At 35.8% G+C, this 14,038-nt stretch overlaps 1 protein-coding gene across 3 annotated transcripts in view; it reads right to left on the reverse strand.

Annotated features, from left to right (window-relative positions):
* The window catches only part of HTT (huntingtin), a 209,914-nt gene that overhangs the window by 133,094 nt on the left and 62,782 nt on the right, over positions 1 to 14,038 (reverse strand). For all 3 annotated transcript variants that reach the window (XM_020992153.2, XM_078148998.1, XM_078148997.1), the window contains 9 exons: positions 13,796 to 13,919; positions 12,471 to 12,589; positions 11,292 to 11,403; positions 7,455 to 7,592; positions 6,674 to 6,832; positions 6,462 to 6,559; positions 5,360 to 5,499; positions 1,421 to 1,484; positions 419 to 519 (listed from right to left, as the gene is read on the reverse strand). In XM_020992153.2, coding sequence (XP_020847812.1) covers positions 419 to 519; positions 1,421 to 1,484; positions 5,360 to 5,499; positions 6,462 to 6,559; positions 6,674 to 6,832; positions 7,455 to 7,592; positions 11,292 to 11,403; positions 12,471 to 12,589; positions 13,796 to 13,919 — 1,055 coding nt within the window. The remainder of the gene's footprint in view (positions 1 to 418; positions 520 to 1,420; positions 1,485 to 5,359; positions 5,500 to 6,461; positions 6,560 to 6,673; positions 6,833 to 7,454; positions 7,593 to 11,291; positions 11,404 to 12,470; positions 12,590 to 13,795; positions 13,920 to 14,038) is intronic.

Genomic DNA, 14,038 nt, shown 5'->3' on the forward strand with positions numbered 1-14,038 from the left:
TGGAAGCTGCTAACATGATGGAGTAGAGAAAGATAAGACTTGGAACAACTAGGTGGGGCAGTGGATAGAACACTGCAGTCAGGAGGACCTGAGTTCAAATCCGGCCTCAGACATTTGACACTTAGTAGCTATGCAACCCTGGGCATGTCACTTAACCTCAAAGCTTAGCACAAAAAAAAAAAAAAAACAGAGAGAGAAAGATAAGACTAGGCATACATTACCAACAAAGGAACCAAATGTATTTTAAAATGTATTCTCAAAAATTACTTGAAAGGCTGGCTAAATTACTATCTAAATTAGATGGATTAGTATTCAGCCCAAAGAAAAGCCTATATATGGTCCACAGATGATCATCTGTTCCCCTGAATTGAATGTTTAAATTCGTTTTGATTATGGCTCACATCTTTGAAGCTCATACCTTGTTAATGAAGATGCAGCAACATGCCTCACCCGGGGATCCTCATCTCCAAGTAAGTAGATGACAACATTATTGAGCACTCGATCCTGCAGTTTTAAAAGCTTTTGGGAAAGAATGAGAAAGATTAAGTAATAATCATACTTCACAGTTATGGGGCATCTTCAAGATTTACAAAGTATGCTTCTCATAACAATCGGGGGGGGGAAGGGGGGAACAGCTCCTAGATACTAAGGTTTCTGAAATACCAGGGGACAACTGATTTACTGGCTCACATAAATCTAAACAAAGGACAGGCAAAATGCTTAACATTTTAACAAACTTTAAAAGAAGCATGATATGAGAGTAAGTAATATTACCAAGATTCAGTTAAGTTTCCTGTGAACAATGTTATTGTTATTAATGGACAACCAGCTAGGCAAGGTCATAAGATTGTTTCAGAACAATACAGTGAGATGAGCTGTTTCACTGGTTTTTTTTTTTTGGTCACATATTAATGAAGTTACTATTAAACCAAATTAGTTAAAGCAACATTATTCAGACCAATATGTATTACCATGCAAAGATCACTGTGATAAGCTATGAATTCATGACATAATAATACTAGTATAGCTATCACTCATATGTAGAAGTTAAGGTTTATAAAACGTTTTATATATGTTACTTCATTTTACCCTCACAACAACCCTGTGGGGTAGGTGGTACTATTATCCCCGTTTTAACAGAAGAAACTAAGGTTGAGAGAAGTTAATGACTTTTCCAGGGTCACATAGCTAGTAAGTGTTTGAAGCAGCTTTCAAACTCAGGTCTTCTTGACTACAAACTCAGTGCTCGATGCTCTGCACATTCTAGATATCAAATAGTTTCAACAACGAAAATAAGATCACACTCTTCAAATAAAATCAAATAATGTAGACTCAAAGAATTTAAACACTAACGATAAACCATCTGATTCCAATTCTTGAAAAATGAAAAATCTACCATCTCAGAAAGTAGTCTGCTTACCCCAGTATAATGATGAGATCCCTTGTGTAAATGGTCTGCTTTTGCCTCCAAAAAGCTGACTAACCTTAAAAAGGAAACAATAACACATAGAAGACTCAACAATTAAACTACTGCAGACAGCAATTCAAAATGACAAAAATACGACTTGTTTTCAAAAACTAACTCAGAATTAGAGTTGTAAGAGACATCAGAGGTTATCAATTCCAACCAATGGCCAAAGAGTATCCAGCCTACATTTGAAGACCTGTAAGTAAGAGATAATCCTCTTTTTTTTAACCCACTAACTTCTAAAAGAATCCATTTCACTTACAAAGAGCTCAGATTCATAGGAAGTTATTCCTTATATCAAACTGTTTCTATAACCCCAGAGGGAATGTAGCACCACTCACTTAATCTCTTTGGAACAGTTCAAAAATACATAACCAATATTCTAAAATCTTTGCAAAAATGGACAAAAGAACAGAACTTGCTAATCAGTTTTCTTTCTCAAGAGAAAGGATATTTCTTGAGGGGATTTTTTTAAATAAATATAAGAACTGAGATACATACATAGCATTAAATCTAATTAAATGAATAAAAAGAAAAAATTTCATACAAGAAAAAGTGGGCAAAGAAAATTAGGTTTTTTCCTTTTCTTATAAGAAATTCACATTTTTAGGGTTATGAAAAGTCAAAGTCAACTGAGTACACCTACTTTTGCTCAAAAAAAATTCTAGGCAAAACTTGAAATCATCTCCCTTAAAGAAAGCTATAATTTATGGCAAAGATGACAAAAGATGGAATAGTCTATGTTGGAGGGATTGCAGGAAGGTAGGCACACTAGTGCATTGCTGATGAAGCTGTGAATCAGTACAACCATTTGGAAACCAATTTGTATGAAAATGAAGTGTTTTAATATCCATTCCCTTCAACCCAGAGATTACATTACTAGGTTTATACACCACTGATTTAAAAAAAAGTCCTCACATAAACCAAAATATTTATAGTAGCACTTTTTGTGAAAGTAATTGGAAACAAAGTAGATGCCCATCTGGATTCCAGTACATGAATGTACTGGAATATTTACTGTGCTACATACAAGAAATGACAAATGGGATGAACACACAGAAACATAGACAAATCTATATGAACCAATATAAAATGAAGGAGAACCAATAAAACATAAATAATGACTGCAGAAATGTGAATGGAAAGAACAAGCATACACAAAAAATATCAAAAGTGAATGTTACAAAATCATAAAGAACATGTATGTTTAGAAAGAAAAGTTATGAGGAACAGAGATGGTAGAGGAGCAGTGCAGCCAAGCTCCTGGCCACAAAACTTTTCTCTACAGATGCAGAAAATGCACCAGAACACATCCTGATGGAGAAATCCGGAAAAAGTCACAGAGCATCTCTTGTCAGGCCCAGGGAGACAAACAGATAGATCTGTTGACACAGAAGACTGGCTTAAGGCAGTTCAGCCAAGCATGGAACACCAGAGAACCCAGGGAAAACCTGTGTACCAGGACAAAACGAGGTCCAGCACCCATAGGGTGATACCACCAGAAACAAATTAGGGTACTGTGATTCATACAGGTGCCAACTGGCAATTCTGCTGACTTCTCCTTAGTTTTGAGTCACAGGCCTGCACTCAGGGATAGCTCCCAGCAAAGGAGGCCCTGGGTAGTACACCGAGAAAGGAGGAAGTTCAGAAGCCAGCAGTAACAGCAGCAGTTTGGCTCAGATGCCAGGTATAGAATGGGATCTCATTTCCTAAACCTAGACCAGCCAGCTGAGGAATAATCCAGGCAGGAACTTCAGACCAAAGGAGAGCCTGTAATTCTATTACTCTGAATCAGCAGAATGTCCTAGCTGGCTGACACTGGTTGAGTCCAACAGTATCCACTCTTGCTCAGACCCAAACCCAGGTCAGGAACTTGCAGAGTGAAGACCAAGGGAGCAGAGAACAGACTTTGCTCTGAATCAGATTACTGTGGGAGTACCGATAGCTTGCATGACCCAAGTCTGTCCCTATGGTCCTATTAACCTAACACTTAACAGTCCAAGAAAGAAGCAACAGTACTAGCCCAGATCTTCCTTCTAAAAGTGCTGCCCTAATAACACCAAGTCTGAAGTCAGGATATAGGGTGGAAGAATGGGAAAGTAAAAAAAGAACCAAAATACAATGAACTTATTATGGTGACAGGGACACTTAAAACACAGAAGAGAATGACTCCAAAACATCTACAAGCAATGACTCAGATAAAAACACAGGTTGGCCACAAACTCAAACAGAATGCCTGGAAAAGATGAAACAAAAGTTTTAAATGTTTTTATTAATGGAATGAGAGTACTTGAGGGAAAAAAACGGAAAAAAATAAGAGCTTTAGAAGAATTGGAAAAGGAATTACAACTTGGCACAAGAGGCATTAAAATCTTGCCCAAGCAAAATCAGAATGGAACAAATAGAAGCCAATGATTCCATGAGGCAATAAAAATATTAAAAATAAAGCAAAGAGGCTGAAATATAGTAGAAAATGTGAGATATCTCACAGCAAAAACAAGTGACGTGGCAAACAGAATGAGGAGAAAAAATTTAAAAATCACTGGACTATCTGAATACCAAGACACCCCACCCCAAAAAAGAGTCTAGATACCCTATTTCCAGAAATCTTAAAGAAAGACCACTTAGACCCCAGATCTCTTAGAAGCAGAAGGCAATCTCTTAGAACCAGAGGGCAACGTGGAAATAGAAAAGATTCTCTGCTCATCTCCTGAAAGAAACTCCAAAATTAAAACTCCCAGGAATATAGCAAAAATCCAGAGTTTCCAGGTTGAAGAAAAGACACATTAAAGTTATTTTTTGTTTTGTTCTGTTTTTTGCTTAGGACTCATCCCTCCTTTAATCTCCCAGGGAAACAGGAAAGAAAGGAGATGGAGTGAGACTAAAGGAAGAATTAGTCCTAAGCAAAAAAAAAAAAACCTAAAAAACTAAAACCCACCATGATTCTAATATGTACAAAAATATGTATAGCCCTTTTGAGGTAGCAAAGAATAAGAATTTGAAGGGGTGTCCATAAACTGGAGAATAAGTAAAAAAGTTACAGTGTGTAAATATGATGAAAGATACAATGAATGGGATGGTTTCAGAGAAACCTGGAAAGACTTCTATGAACTGATACAGACTGAACTGAGTATATCCAATACAACAATTTCTACAATGACAGCAGTATGGCAAAGGCAAACAACTTTGAAAGAATTAGGAACTCTTATCAGCATAGGACAAACTCCAGTGCCAAAGGACTGATGATGAAACATGCTCTTCCCCTCTTGATAGAGAAGTGAAGGAAGGACTCAAGTGGAAAATGAGGAAAATTCCTTTTTGGACAAAGCCAATGTAGAATTTTATTTCATTATACATTTGATTCATTATACATATTTGTAAGCAGTTAGATTTTCTTTAGTTCTCAAGCTGAACAGGAAAAGGAGAGGTGTTAGGGTAAAAAAGAATTCTGATGACTGAAAAAATTAAAATATAATTTGAACTCTTAAAAATAACAAAAAACAATGAAAGAAAAAATAGAAGAAATATGAAAAGACACCATCACCCTACCCCTATGCCAAGGTATAATACTGTACCATGTACATATTTTCAGACTTATGCTGTGCATTAATAAATTATGTTGATTTTTACCTCTTCGTTTTCTTTGTTTTTAAAAAAATACTATTTGTTAAATGGCATGGCACCTTGGTAAAAGAAGGAAAAGGAATACTAGGGGAAATTTTGGTGATGTAAAAAACCAAAACTAAGATTAGCATACTCATAGAATTATGATAGCTCTCAATACCTGCTTAACAAATGGACTTCACATTTTTATGTCAAATTTACTAGAGAAATGCACTCACTGTATATCAGTGAGTGAATCAACAGAATGCTTAAAGAATAATCACTTACCTAAAGTCAATTTCTGCAAGAGTATCCAAAAGTTCTGTCCTTACCAACCAGTAGGAACTATTTCTCAGAGTTAAGACATCAATGATCAACTGTAATCCTAATTCACTATAGCAACTGCTGCACAAACTCATGACACAGTGCTGAAAAACAGGCATTTTCAATGTTTATTATACAGCACCACTCAAGACACTACACACCAGCAATGTAACAGTCACATTCACAACACAACCAATTAAAACACCAACGCATTGAGATAACTGATATACCACACATTTGGATGAATAAAATATGTATTAAGAATTATACTGGCAAGTCTATTTAGTAAAGGAAATATAAAAAAATTATGCTACCTCCTAAACGTTTTTCCTATTCTATCCCATCCTTAGGTCTCATCACGTGCTATTAACCCTGGCCAATAACCATAGCTTCCTATTTGTACAAAGTTTTACAATAACAAAGAATCCCCTAGACTAAGAGTTCTTAACTTGGAGTTAGTGAACTGGTTACTTTAATATTTTGATAACTGTAGTTCAACATAATCGGTTTCTTTGTAATCATATTTTATGCATCTAAAAATATTATTCTGAGAAAAAGTCCATAGGTTTTACTAGACTGACATGACATCAGTTCATGCCATTAAAAAGGTTAAGAACCAATGCCCTAGTTTCATAGCAAACAGAAATAGAACCCTGCCACATGCTAACTTAGAAAACCACAAATTAACATTATGTTACATTTTTGTTTATTTTGTTAAACATTTCCCAATAACATTTTAATCAAGTTTGATACTTCTGCCCTGGAAAAACAATAATGTCATTTGACCCTCCCAACAACTCTTTCAGTAACTTCTAATACTATAGAAAGAAAATTGAGATATAAAGGAAACGATTTGTTCAGAGTTACAGCTAAGAAAGGACAGAATTAGGACCAAACCCTGTGTCTCCTGGGATTGAAACTAATGCTCTTTCTAGGAAACAATGCTGCAAGCCAAAGATAGCAAGGTGTGATCAGGCACTGAAAAATACTCAAATGAGACCCTACTATAAACAATGGAGGATCTTTACATACAAAGCATCCTTGGGGCAGTAACAATATTGCTCACCCTCACAGCAGTGCAAGCCAGCTTGCAGGTAACAGAAGACTCATCTTTCAAAGTTTTCTGCAATAAAGGGATGCAGTCTACCAGGGAAAAGGTATTGCCTAAACAAAAAAAGATGAAAATAAATGTTTTTCTACACATCTATAAACAAGATTCAAGACAATTTTTAAATGAGACATTTGGTGTAGGTAATAACTTTAGAAGTCAACCTTTACCTGTTGAACTTCTGACAACTGCTAACCAGTTTTCCACACTGAAGCGAGATTTATTAAGAATGGAGTAGATAATGGTCCCACAAAGGATAGCAGTGGCTCCTCGAATCTGTGGGTCTCCATGATCAATATAGTTCAAGATATCTGAGACATACTGATCCTCTGTAGAAATAAATCACACACCTATTACATATAAACTTCTTTACCATCAAATTTTCAAATCTAGTTAAAATTTTTACACTCAGAGAAAAAGCTTCTGAAAACACATACTTTGAACACCAGCTCAAAAATAAGAAAATCTGAATAAGAAAGGCATGTGAATTTGAAAGGGCTAAAATAATTGATGATTTTAAGTTATAAGTAGAATACAGCACTCAAAAGTGGCATAGTTCTCTGAACCACCTATTCAAAACACTACATATTTCAAACATAATTCATAATCTTTCTAGCTTTCCTTTCAAGAAGTCTTTATTATTTTTAAGGCAATTACATACGAATCTGCTATTATGTTTCCCTTTTTCATCTTTTCCAATATTCCAAGTAACATTTTAGATGAATGCAGAAATTCAACACTGCTACCATTTACATTTTCCATAGGCAGATATGACTGCTGAAATATTACCCAGTTAACAATTTACTAAAAATATTCCTATTCTTCCTGCTCTAAGACTAGAATACTTGGATACAAACTATAAAGTGCCAGTTGTCCAAATACAACATTATTTTATAGAAATAGGATACTTCAAATGTTTTACAAAGAATTAAAAAGGAACTGTCAACATACCTTGGTGTTCCATGGTCTCAAGAGGTGTTTTGTAAAGTTTGCTAAAGAAAGATTCAGGATGAAGGGCCACAGCTGCTCCAACACAACTTACTGCCAAAGCCTTCACACTTACCCTCACATCCCTATCTGGAACCAATGCTGCAAAAAGACAAAACAGACCTTTCATTCGGCTTAAGAAAACTGTGTTTCTTAAAATTTTAATTTTAACTTTATTTTAAGAAACAAAACCATACTCATTAAATTAGCATTCTTCCATAGCATTCACTTCCTTCACAAACATGTGACCAACAGACTCAGATCCAGCCATCTACTGAAACATAAAACTCGGACCACAAAATCTAGTCCCTTTGATGCTGCATATACACTTCTTAAGGAATGGGAATGAAGAACAACTACTGCTAAGACAAGCTGATACTCATTTCTACTCATCTCTACATCTGCCATAGTCTCCAGTATTTCAATGGATCTGGGATCTCACTGGTTTGGAAGTTCTCCCCAGTGATGCTGATCACAACCTATTCATGCTTGCCATCATGAGTGATTCTCGCCTCTATTTTTCCGTAAGTTCCGCACAGGTAGATCCCCACCTCTAACTCCAATGTGCCAAGGACCTTCCTTGCTTTCTCCTCACATCATAAAGATACCAACAGAGCAACCGCAGCTGTCCACTTGTCATCTGTCAGCATGTGACCAATGTCCCTTCTTTTCCTATGGTACAACTGCTTTATGTTTTTTACTCCCATTCTTCAAAATACCTCAATGGTTACAGGTTGCAGCCTGACACCCACCATGTGTCTTTCAATTGACCTCTGAGTGATATTCATTTATAATTCTCCAGTGACTACTAAATTCTATGTTTCCCTGCCATACAGCAATACCAATAAGAATGCTGGTATTCAAAAGATGGGCCTTTGACCTCCTTTCTCAAATATATAGAGAACTGAGTCAAATTTTAAGATTACAAGTCATTTCTGAATTGATAAACAAAGGATATGAACAGTTTTCAGATAAAGTAATCAATGCTATCTACGGTCATATAAAAATGCTCTATATCACTTGATTAGAGAAATGCAAATCAAAACAACTTTGACGTATCACCTCTCACCTATGAGATTGGCTAATATGACAGAAAAAAAATGACAAATGTTGGAAGGGATGTGGAAAAATAGAGACTCTAATGCATTGCTGGTGGAGTTATGAACTGATCAAACAATTCTAAAGAACAATTTGGAACTATGGCCAAAGGGCTATAAAACTGTACATACTCTTTGACTCAGCAATAGCACTACTAGGTCTGTATTCCAAAGAGGTTTTTAAAAAAAGAAGAAGAAAGAAAAGGAAAAGGACCTATATGTACAGAAATATTTATAGCAGCTCTTTTGGTGGTGGCAAAGAACTGCAACTGAATTGTTGGCCTGAACAATACAAAGAAAAAGAACACAATATTCCAAGACATTTCCAAAGGAAATGCTATGACGAAATGATGAAAATAATGATGAAAAAGGCCATCCATCATCAAAGAAGGAGCTGATGGAGTCTGAATGCAAATTGAAGCATACTTTTTTTAAACTTTCTTAATTTTTCCTGAGGATTTTTTTTTGGTCCATGTTTTCTTTCACAACATGGCTAACAAGAATATAAGTTTTGCATGATTGCACATAAATAATCTATATCAAATACTTCCCTTATCAAGCAGGGAGATGGGCAATAGGATGGAGGGGACAGAATTTGGATTCAAAATTTAAAAAAAGAAAACAGAATATCAAAAAATTGCTCCTATACATAATTTAATAAAAATAAAAATGTAATTACAAAAAAAAAAAGATGGACCTTTGCTTTCATTGGAAACTTGGGGTTATTAAAGAGGTTTTGCAACTCTTCCTCTTATTCAACTCTGGGCCAAACTGATTGTCTACCTGTACTGTGTCTAAGTTGCCCATACAAAGACATGTTAAAAACGGGGCAAAAAACATTCTTTATCCACTTGGTCTTTCCTGTGCGGATGTTCAGGCCAAACTCCTTAGAGTGATTACAGATTTCTCAAAGGAGGCTCTGTAATATTCTGGAACTTGAAGCAATCAGCACAATGGTCTCCACAAAGGGGAGCACTTAGAGGACCTCTGCAGCTGCAGGGAATCACTTCTACAGCTGCTATCATCACTAGAGGGCATACACCTCTCTGCTTTGCGCACTGCCTGCCATTTATCATCATGGGTAACTGAACAGGGTTAGTTCTTAAGTAATATCTTGTAAGAAACCCTAAACAATTTTAATACATGGATGGGGGACACCTCATCAAAAAAGAACCCGTATCACATTTTAAGCCTTGAATCAAATCCTTTTTCATTATCAACAATTAAAATGAGATCTTATACTGTCAACAAAATACTGTTGAATATCACTTAAGAAAGCTATTTAGTTCCCTAAACATACCCTGATCTAAGATATCCTCAACAGACGACTCCTCATGAAGATTATGTATAGATGAGAAAGTAGGCACACATCATCAGTAGTTACTGATGTCCTCTGAGTCACCTTTTAAATATTAATAAGTTTTAATATTTTTCCACACCTTTGGTATCTTCCCATACTTCAGATAACTGATTTATTGATCCTCCAACAACCTGAAATGGTCACCTGTAGCACAGACCCACCCTACACACACACACATGATCCAAATTCAGCTTTTTTCTACTGTTGTCTCAACTAGCATTTCACTTCAGGCATAAGCATATCTAGGACTGTGAAGTTACAGATAAGGGTTTTGGTTCCACTGTCTGGGGCAGAAAAAAACAATTTGCTATAATGATTTTTGTACATCTTTTGCATTTTGTTTCTGTTTTTGTCCTCTCTCCATTTTCATGCTACAGTGCCTTTAAGATAACTTATATTAGTTGAATATCTTGCAACAGTTTTTATAAACTGATTTTGCTTCCTTCTCCATAAGAACATAAGATTCTGCAAACAAGTTTATATTCTAACAAGCTGCTGCCTTTGCAATTTTCCCTCCAATTATTAAAAAAATATATTCTGAGACAAAGACCACAGGCTTCATAAAATTGTCAAAGAGCATGACACAAAAAAAGTTAAGAACCCTAATTTGAAGGGTCTTAACAAGATCTCCATAAAATCTCTCCACCTCTTTATACTCAGAAACCAGTGCTAGTGTTATAAGCTGCAACTATTTTTGTGGTGGTCTTTTTCCAAAATTTTATCATTACTTTGTTCACATGATAATCAAATGTCCCACTGAATCATTTTTTGTTGTTGTTGCCTTTGGGCATACAATAAAAGCAACTCTACCAACCCCTTTCTTTGCTTCTACAAGGAATACCTGTGAGCTGTGGTTCCATGGAGCTAACAATGTCTTTTGTTCTTGTTTCATTTGTGAGAAGAATGCAGAAACTGATACGATTGAGTTTCTCCAGCAATTTGTCCACTTGTTGGTCATATTAATAAGACTTCATGTGTTGAGTACAAATAACCAGATTAATGATGATGGTCTAAAAAAGCTTTTTTCCCTCTTCCCTGCCCATCTACCACCACCATGAAGATGTTTAAGGGAACATACAGAACTGAGAGCCATTTTGTACTGTTCTTCATTTCATGGGCTGCCCTGGCCTATGCTTTTGAGGAGTCTCTTTGTGCTTACCAAGGCTGGTTTTTGGACAACAGATGTGGTCTCCACCAGGACCACGCTACAAACCTCTCCAGCATCGTGGCACCTGCCAGAACTTATGCTCCAATGGCACAGCCTTTGAGAGCCTAGGGTCACCTCCACACCAGAAACGGGGATCATGGTAGGCTTCTGCCATACCAACTTACAATTAAACTTACCACCTTTTTCTCCTGTAAGCAAAAAGGAAGCAGATAACAACCGAACACAGTGGACTAGCGGTGCCAAATCAGCATCAGTGAAGTGCCCAATATCTCCTTTTATTCTAGAAGGCTACAACAGAGAAAAATATATACATTTGTAAATCTACCTTTATAAGACAAACCAACCAGTTACTATTTTTGAGCACTGTGTAGAAAACAAAGAAAAATAAAAAGTTATGTCCTCAAGGGGTTTTTACAAACTGGTTCAACACAAGGCAAAAGCATCTGAAAAGTTAATTTAAAGGTTTAACTGATAGGTTCAATTCCTATCAATCAGTTCAGTACAGTGCCTAACAAATAATAATTACTTAATAAATGATTGTTGATTGAATACAATATAAGAAAAAAAGATGCAAGATTGTATGAGTAACTGCCAAACAAATAATAGACAGTAAATCACACAGTAGTTTAGAAAAGAGAAGGATCACTAGGGAGTGGTCTAGAAAGAAATAGCAGAGTAGGAAGGATATAGCTTTACTTCTAAAAGATAGGAAGGATTCGGTTAGGCAGAAAGGAAAGAGGAAGATTTTCTAAATACGGAAACAATATGAACAAAAGCAAGGTGGTAGAAAAGCTAGAATATTTACTGTAAAGTAGCAAAAGCATAAAATATGATATTTGAATGCAATGGAATTTCACTGCACTATAAGAAATGACAAAAGAGAATTTCAGAAGAAATTGGAAAGACCTCTAAGAACTAATGCAAAGTGAAATGAGCAGAACCAAGAGAACAATTTATATAACATTATAAAAAGAAACAACTCAATGAAATGACAAACCACTATTACAAAGGAATGAAGATAAAGCATACTACCCACTTCCAGAGAGAACTGTTGTCTTAGAAAGCAGAATGAGATACACATTTTTAGACACAGCTAATGAGAAAATCTGCTTCACTTGACAATACAGATATGTCATGAGGGTTTTATTTTGCTGTTGCCACTGCTGTTGTTATTCAGCCAGGAGAGGGAGGGGAAAGGGGAATGAATATAAAAGCTTGTTACGAAAAATAACAGAATTCAATTTTTAAGAAATTTAAAAAAAAATGAGAAAATAAATTAATGAAGGTGTTAGAAAGCCATCTACCTTTCAACAGTTTGAAATAATTATTTACGTATTTTAAGTTATTTACCTCACCTTGTTTTCATGATCACCTGGCTCCACAGTTTCATCTTTTGATAAAAATCTGTCAACACTGCTGTCAGATGGCTGTCTGCTATGTCCCGTGTTTTTCAGGAGATGGGGCTGCTGAAGTGCTGCAAAGAAAGACCCTGATTAATTAATAACCTTACTAGTGGCTAACAACTAAAATACAAATGCACACATACATATATACATATATAACCTAAAAGAGAATCTCTAGATTCTTCAAGCTCAGCTCCTACATTATTGTTTGTCCTTTATGCTTAAAGGAGACCAATGACATCAGGAAAGTGATGACTTGATTTGCAAGTGAATTGGATTTAAGTGAAGCAGGGCTCTGCAAAGTCACCAGCCTCAGTCTCTCCTCCAGAGCCATCTGGGTCCAGTGGCAAGATATAGATAAAGACAACTGGGGAATGGCCCCAGATGCAGTGGAAGACCTTAGCCTTTTTTAAGTTAAGGTGTTTCCCAGGTCTCAGTTTGCCTGAGGCAACAACCATTCAATAATTAAGGCTAGGTAAGAAATGAGGCAAAAATAGACTCTTTTACCTAGTCACCAAAGGACAAAAAAAAATCAGTCTGAGAGGGGAAGACTCTGAGAGTTTCTAACCAAAATAGACACAACTATTATTTATAAAAACTATAATTTGTAACAAGAAAGTAAGCAATAAAATTTCCATCACATAACAATATAGGAAAAAGTACATACTTAAGTACAAATTTTCACTGACACCAAGAAAATAGACCAAGAAACACATCTTAAATGTTTATGACTCTACTATACCAAACAGTTTGAACAAAAATGTGCTCCTATATGAGTACTTTCCTGATACCCTTCAGTTCCTAGTGCCTCCTAACCAAATTACTTTGTATTTAGTGTGTGTGTGTGTGTACTCTGAAATATTTTAGAACTTCGATCAATCAATGAAATGACAAATCACTATTATAAAGAAATGAAGATAAAACATTCTACCCACTTCCAGAGAGAAGTAATAGTCATAGAAAGCAGAACGAGATATATAGTTTTAGACATGGCCAATGAAGGAATCTGCTTCATTTGACAACACGTATTTGTTATGAGGGTAGAATGTAAGCTCCCAGAGGGCAAGGCCTAGTTCATTTTTGCCTCTGTACCCCTGACATTCGAAACAATACCTAGTACACAGTAGGTCCTACTTGTTGACTGATTGACCACAGAATAAATAAGTCATGAAATATTAGTCCCAAAAGATTTCTTCCTGAAAAACATGAAAGAATCATAATACAAAATGTCCAGGTTGTCTCTGTTTTTGCTCTTTTATCAGCTGAAATTAACATACCAATAGTAGAGTTTCTGAAATTGTCTGGAACCTCATCTGTGAGAACATTTGATGACTCATCATCTTCATCCTGTAATTGTCCAATCTGCATTCCTGAATACTGGCTTTCAGCACCATCTAATACCTATATTGTTCAAGAAGATAACTTCAGAATTCAGTATAACGGCTCCTAGTTAAAAATCAAATATTTCACAAATACCCACAACGACAATCAGTTTGAAAATTTTCCTTATTTATAAGACA

Source organism: Phascolarctos cinereus, unplaced genomic scaffold, assembly GCF_003287225.1.
Source record: "Phascolarctos cinereus isolate Bilbo 61053 unplaced genomic scaffold, phaCin_HiC Scaffold_9;HRSCAF=440, whole genome shotgun sequence".
Lineage (NCBI taxonomy): Eukaryota > Metazoa > Chordata > Mammalia > Diprotodontia > Phascolarctidae > Phascolarctos > Phascolarctos cinereus.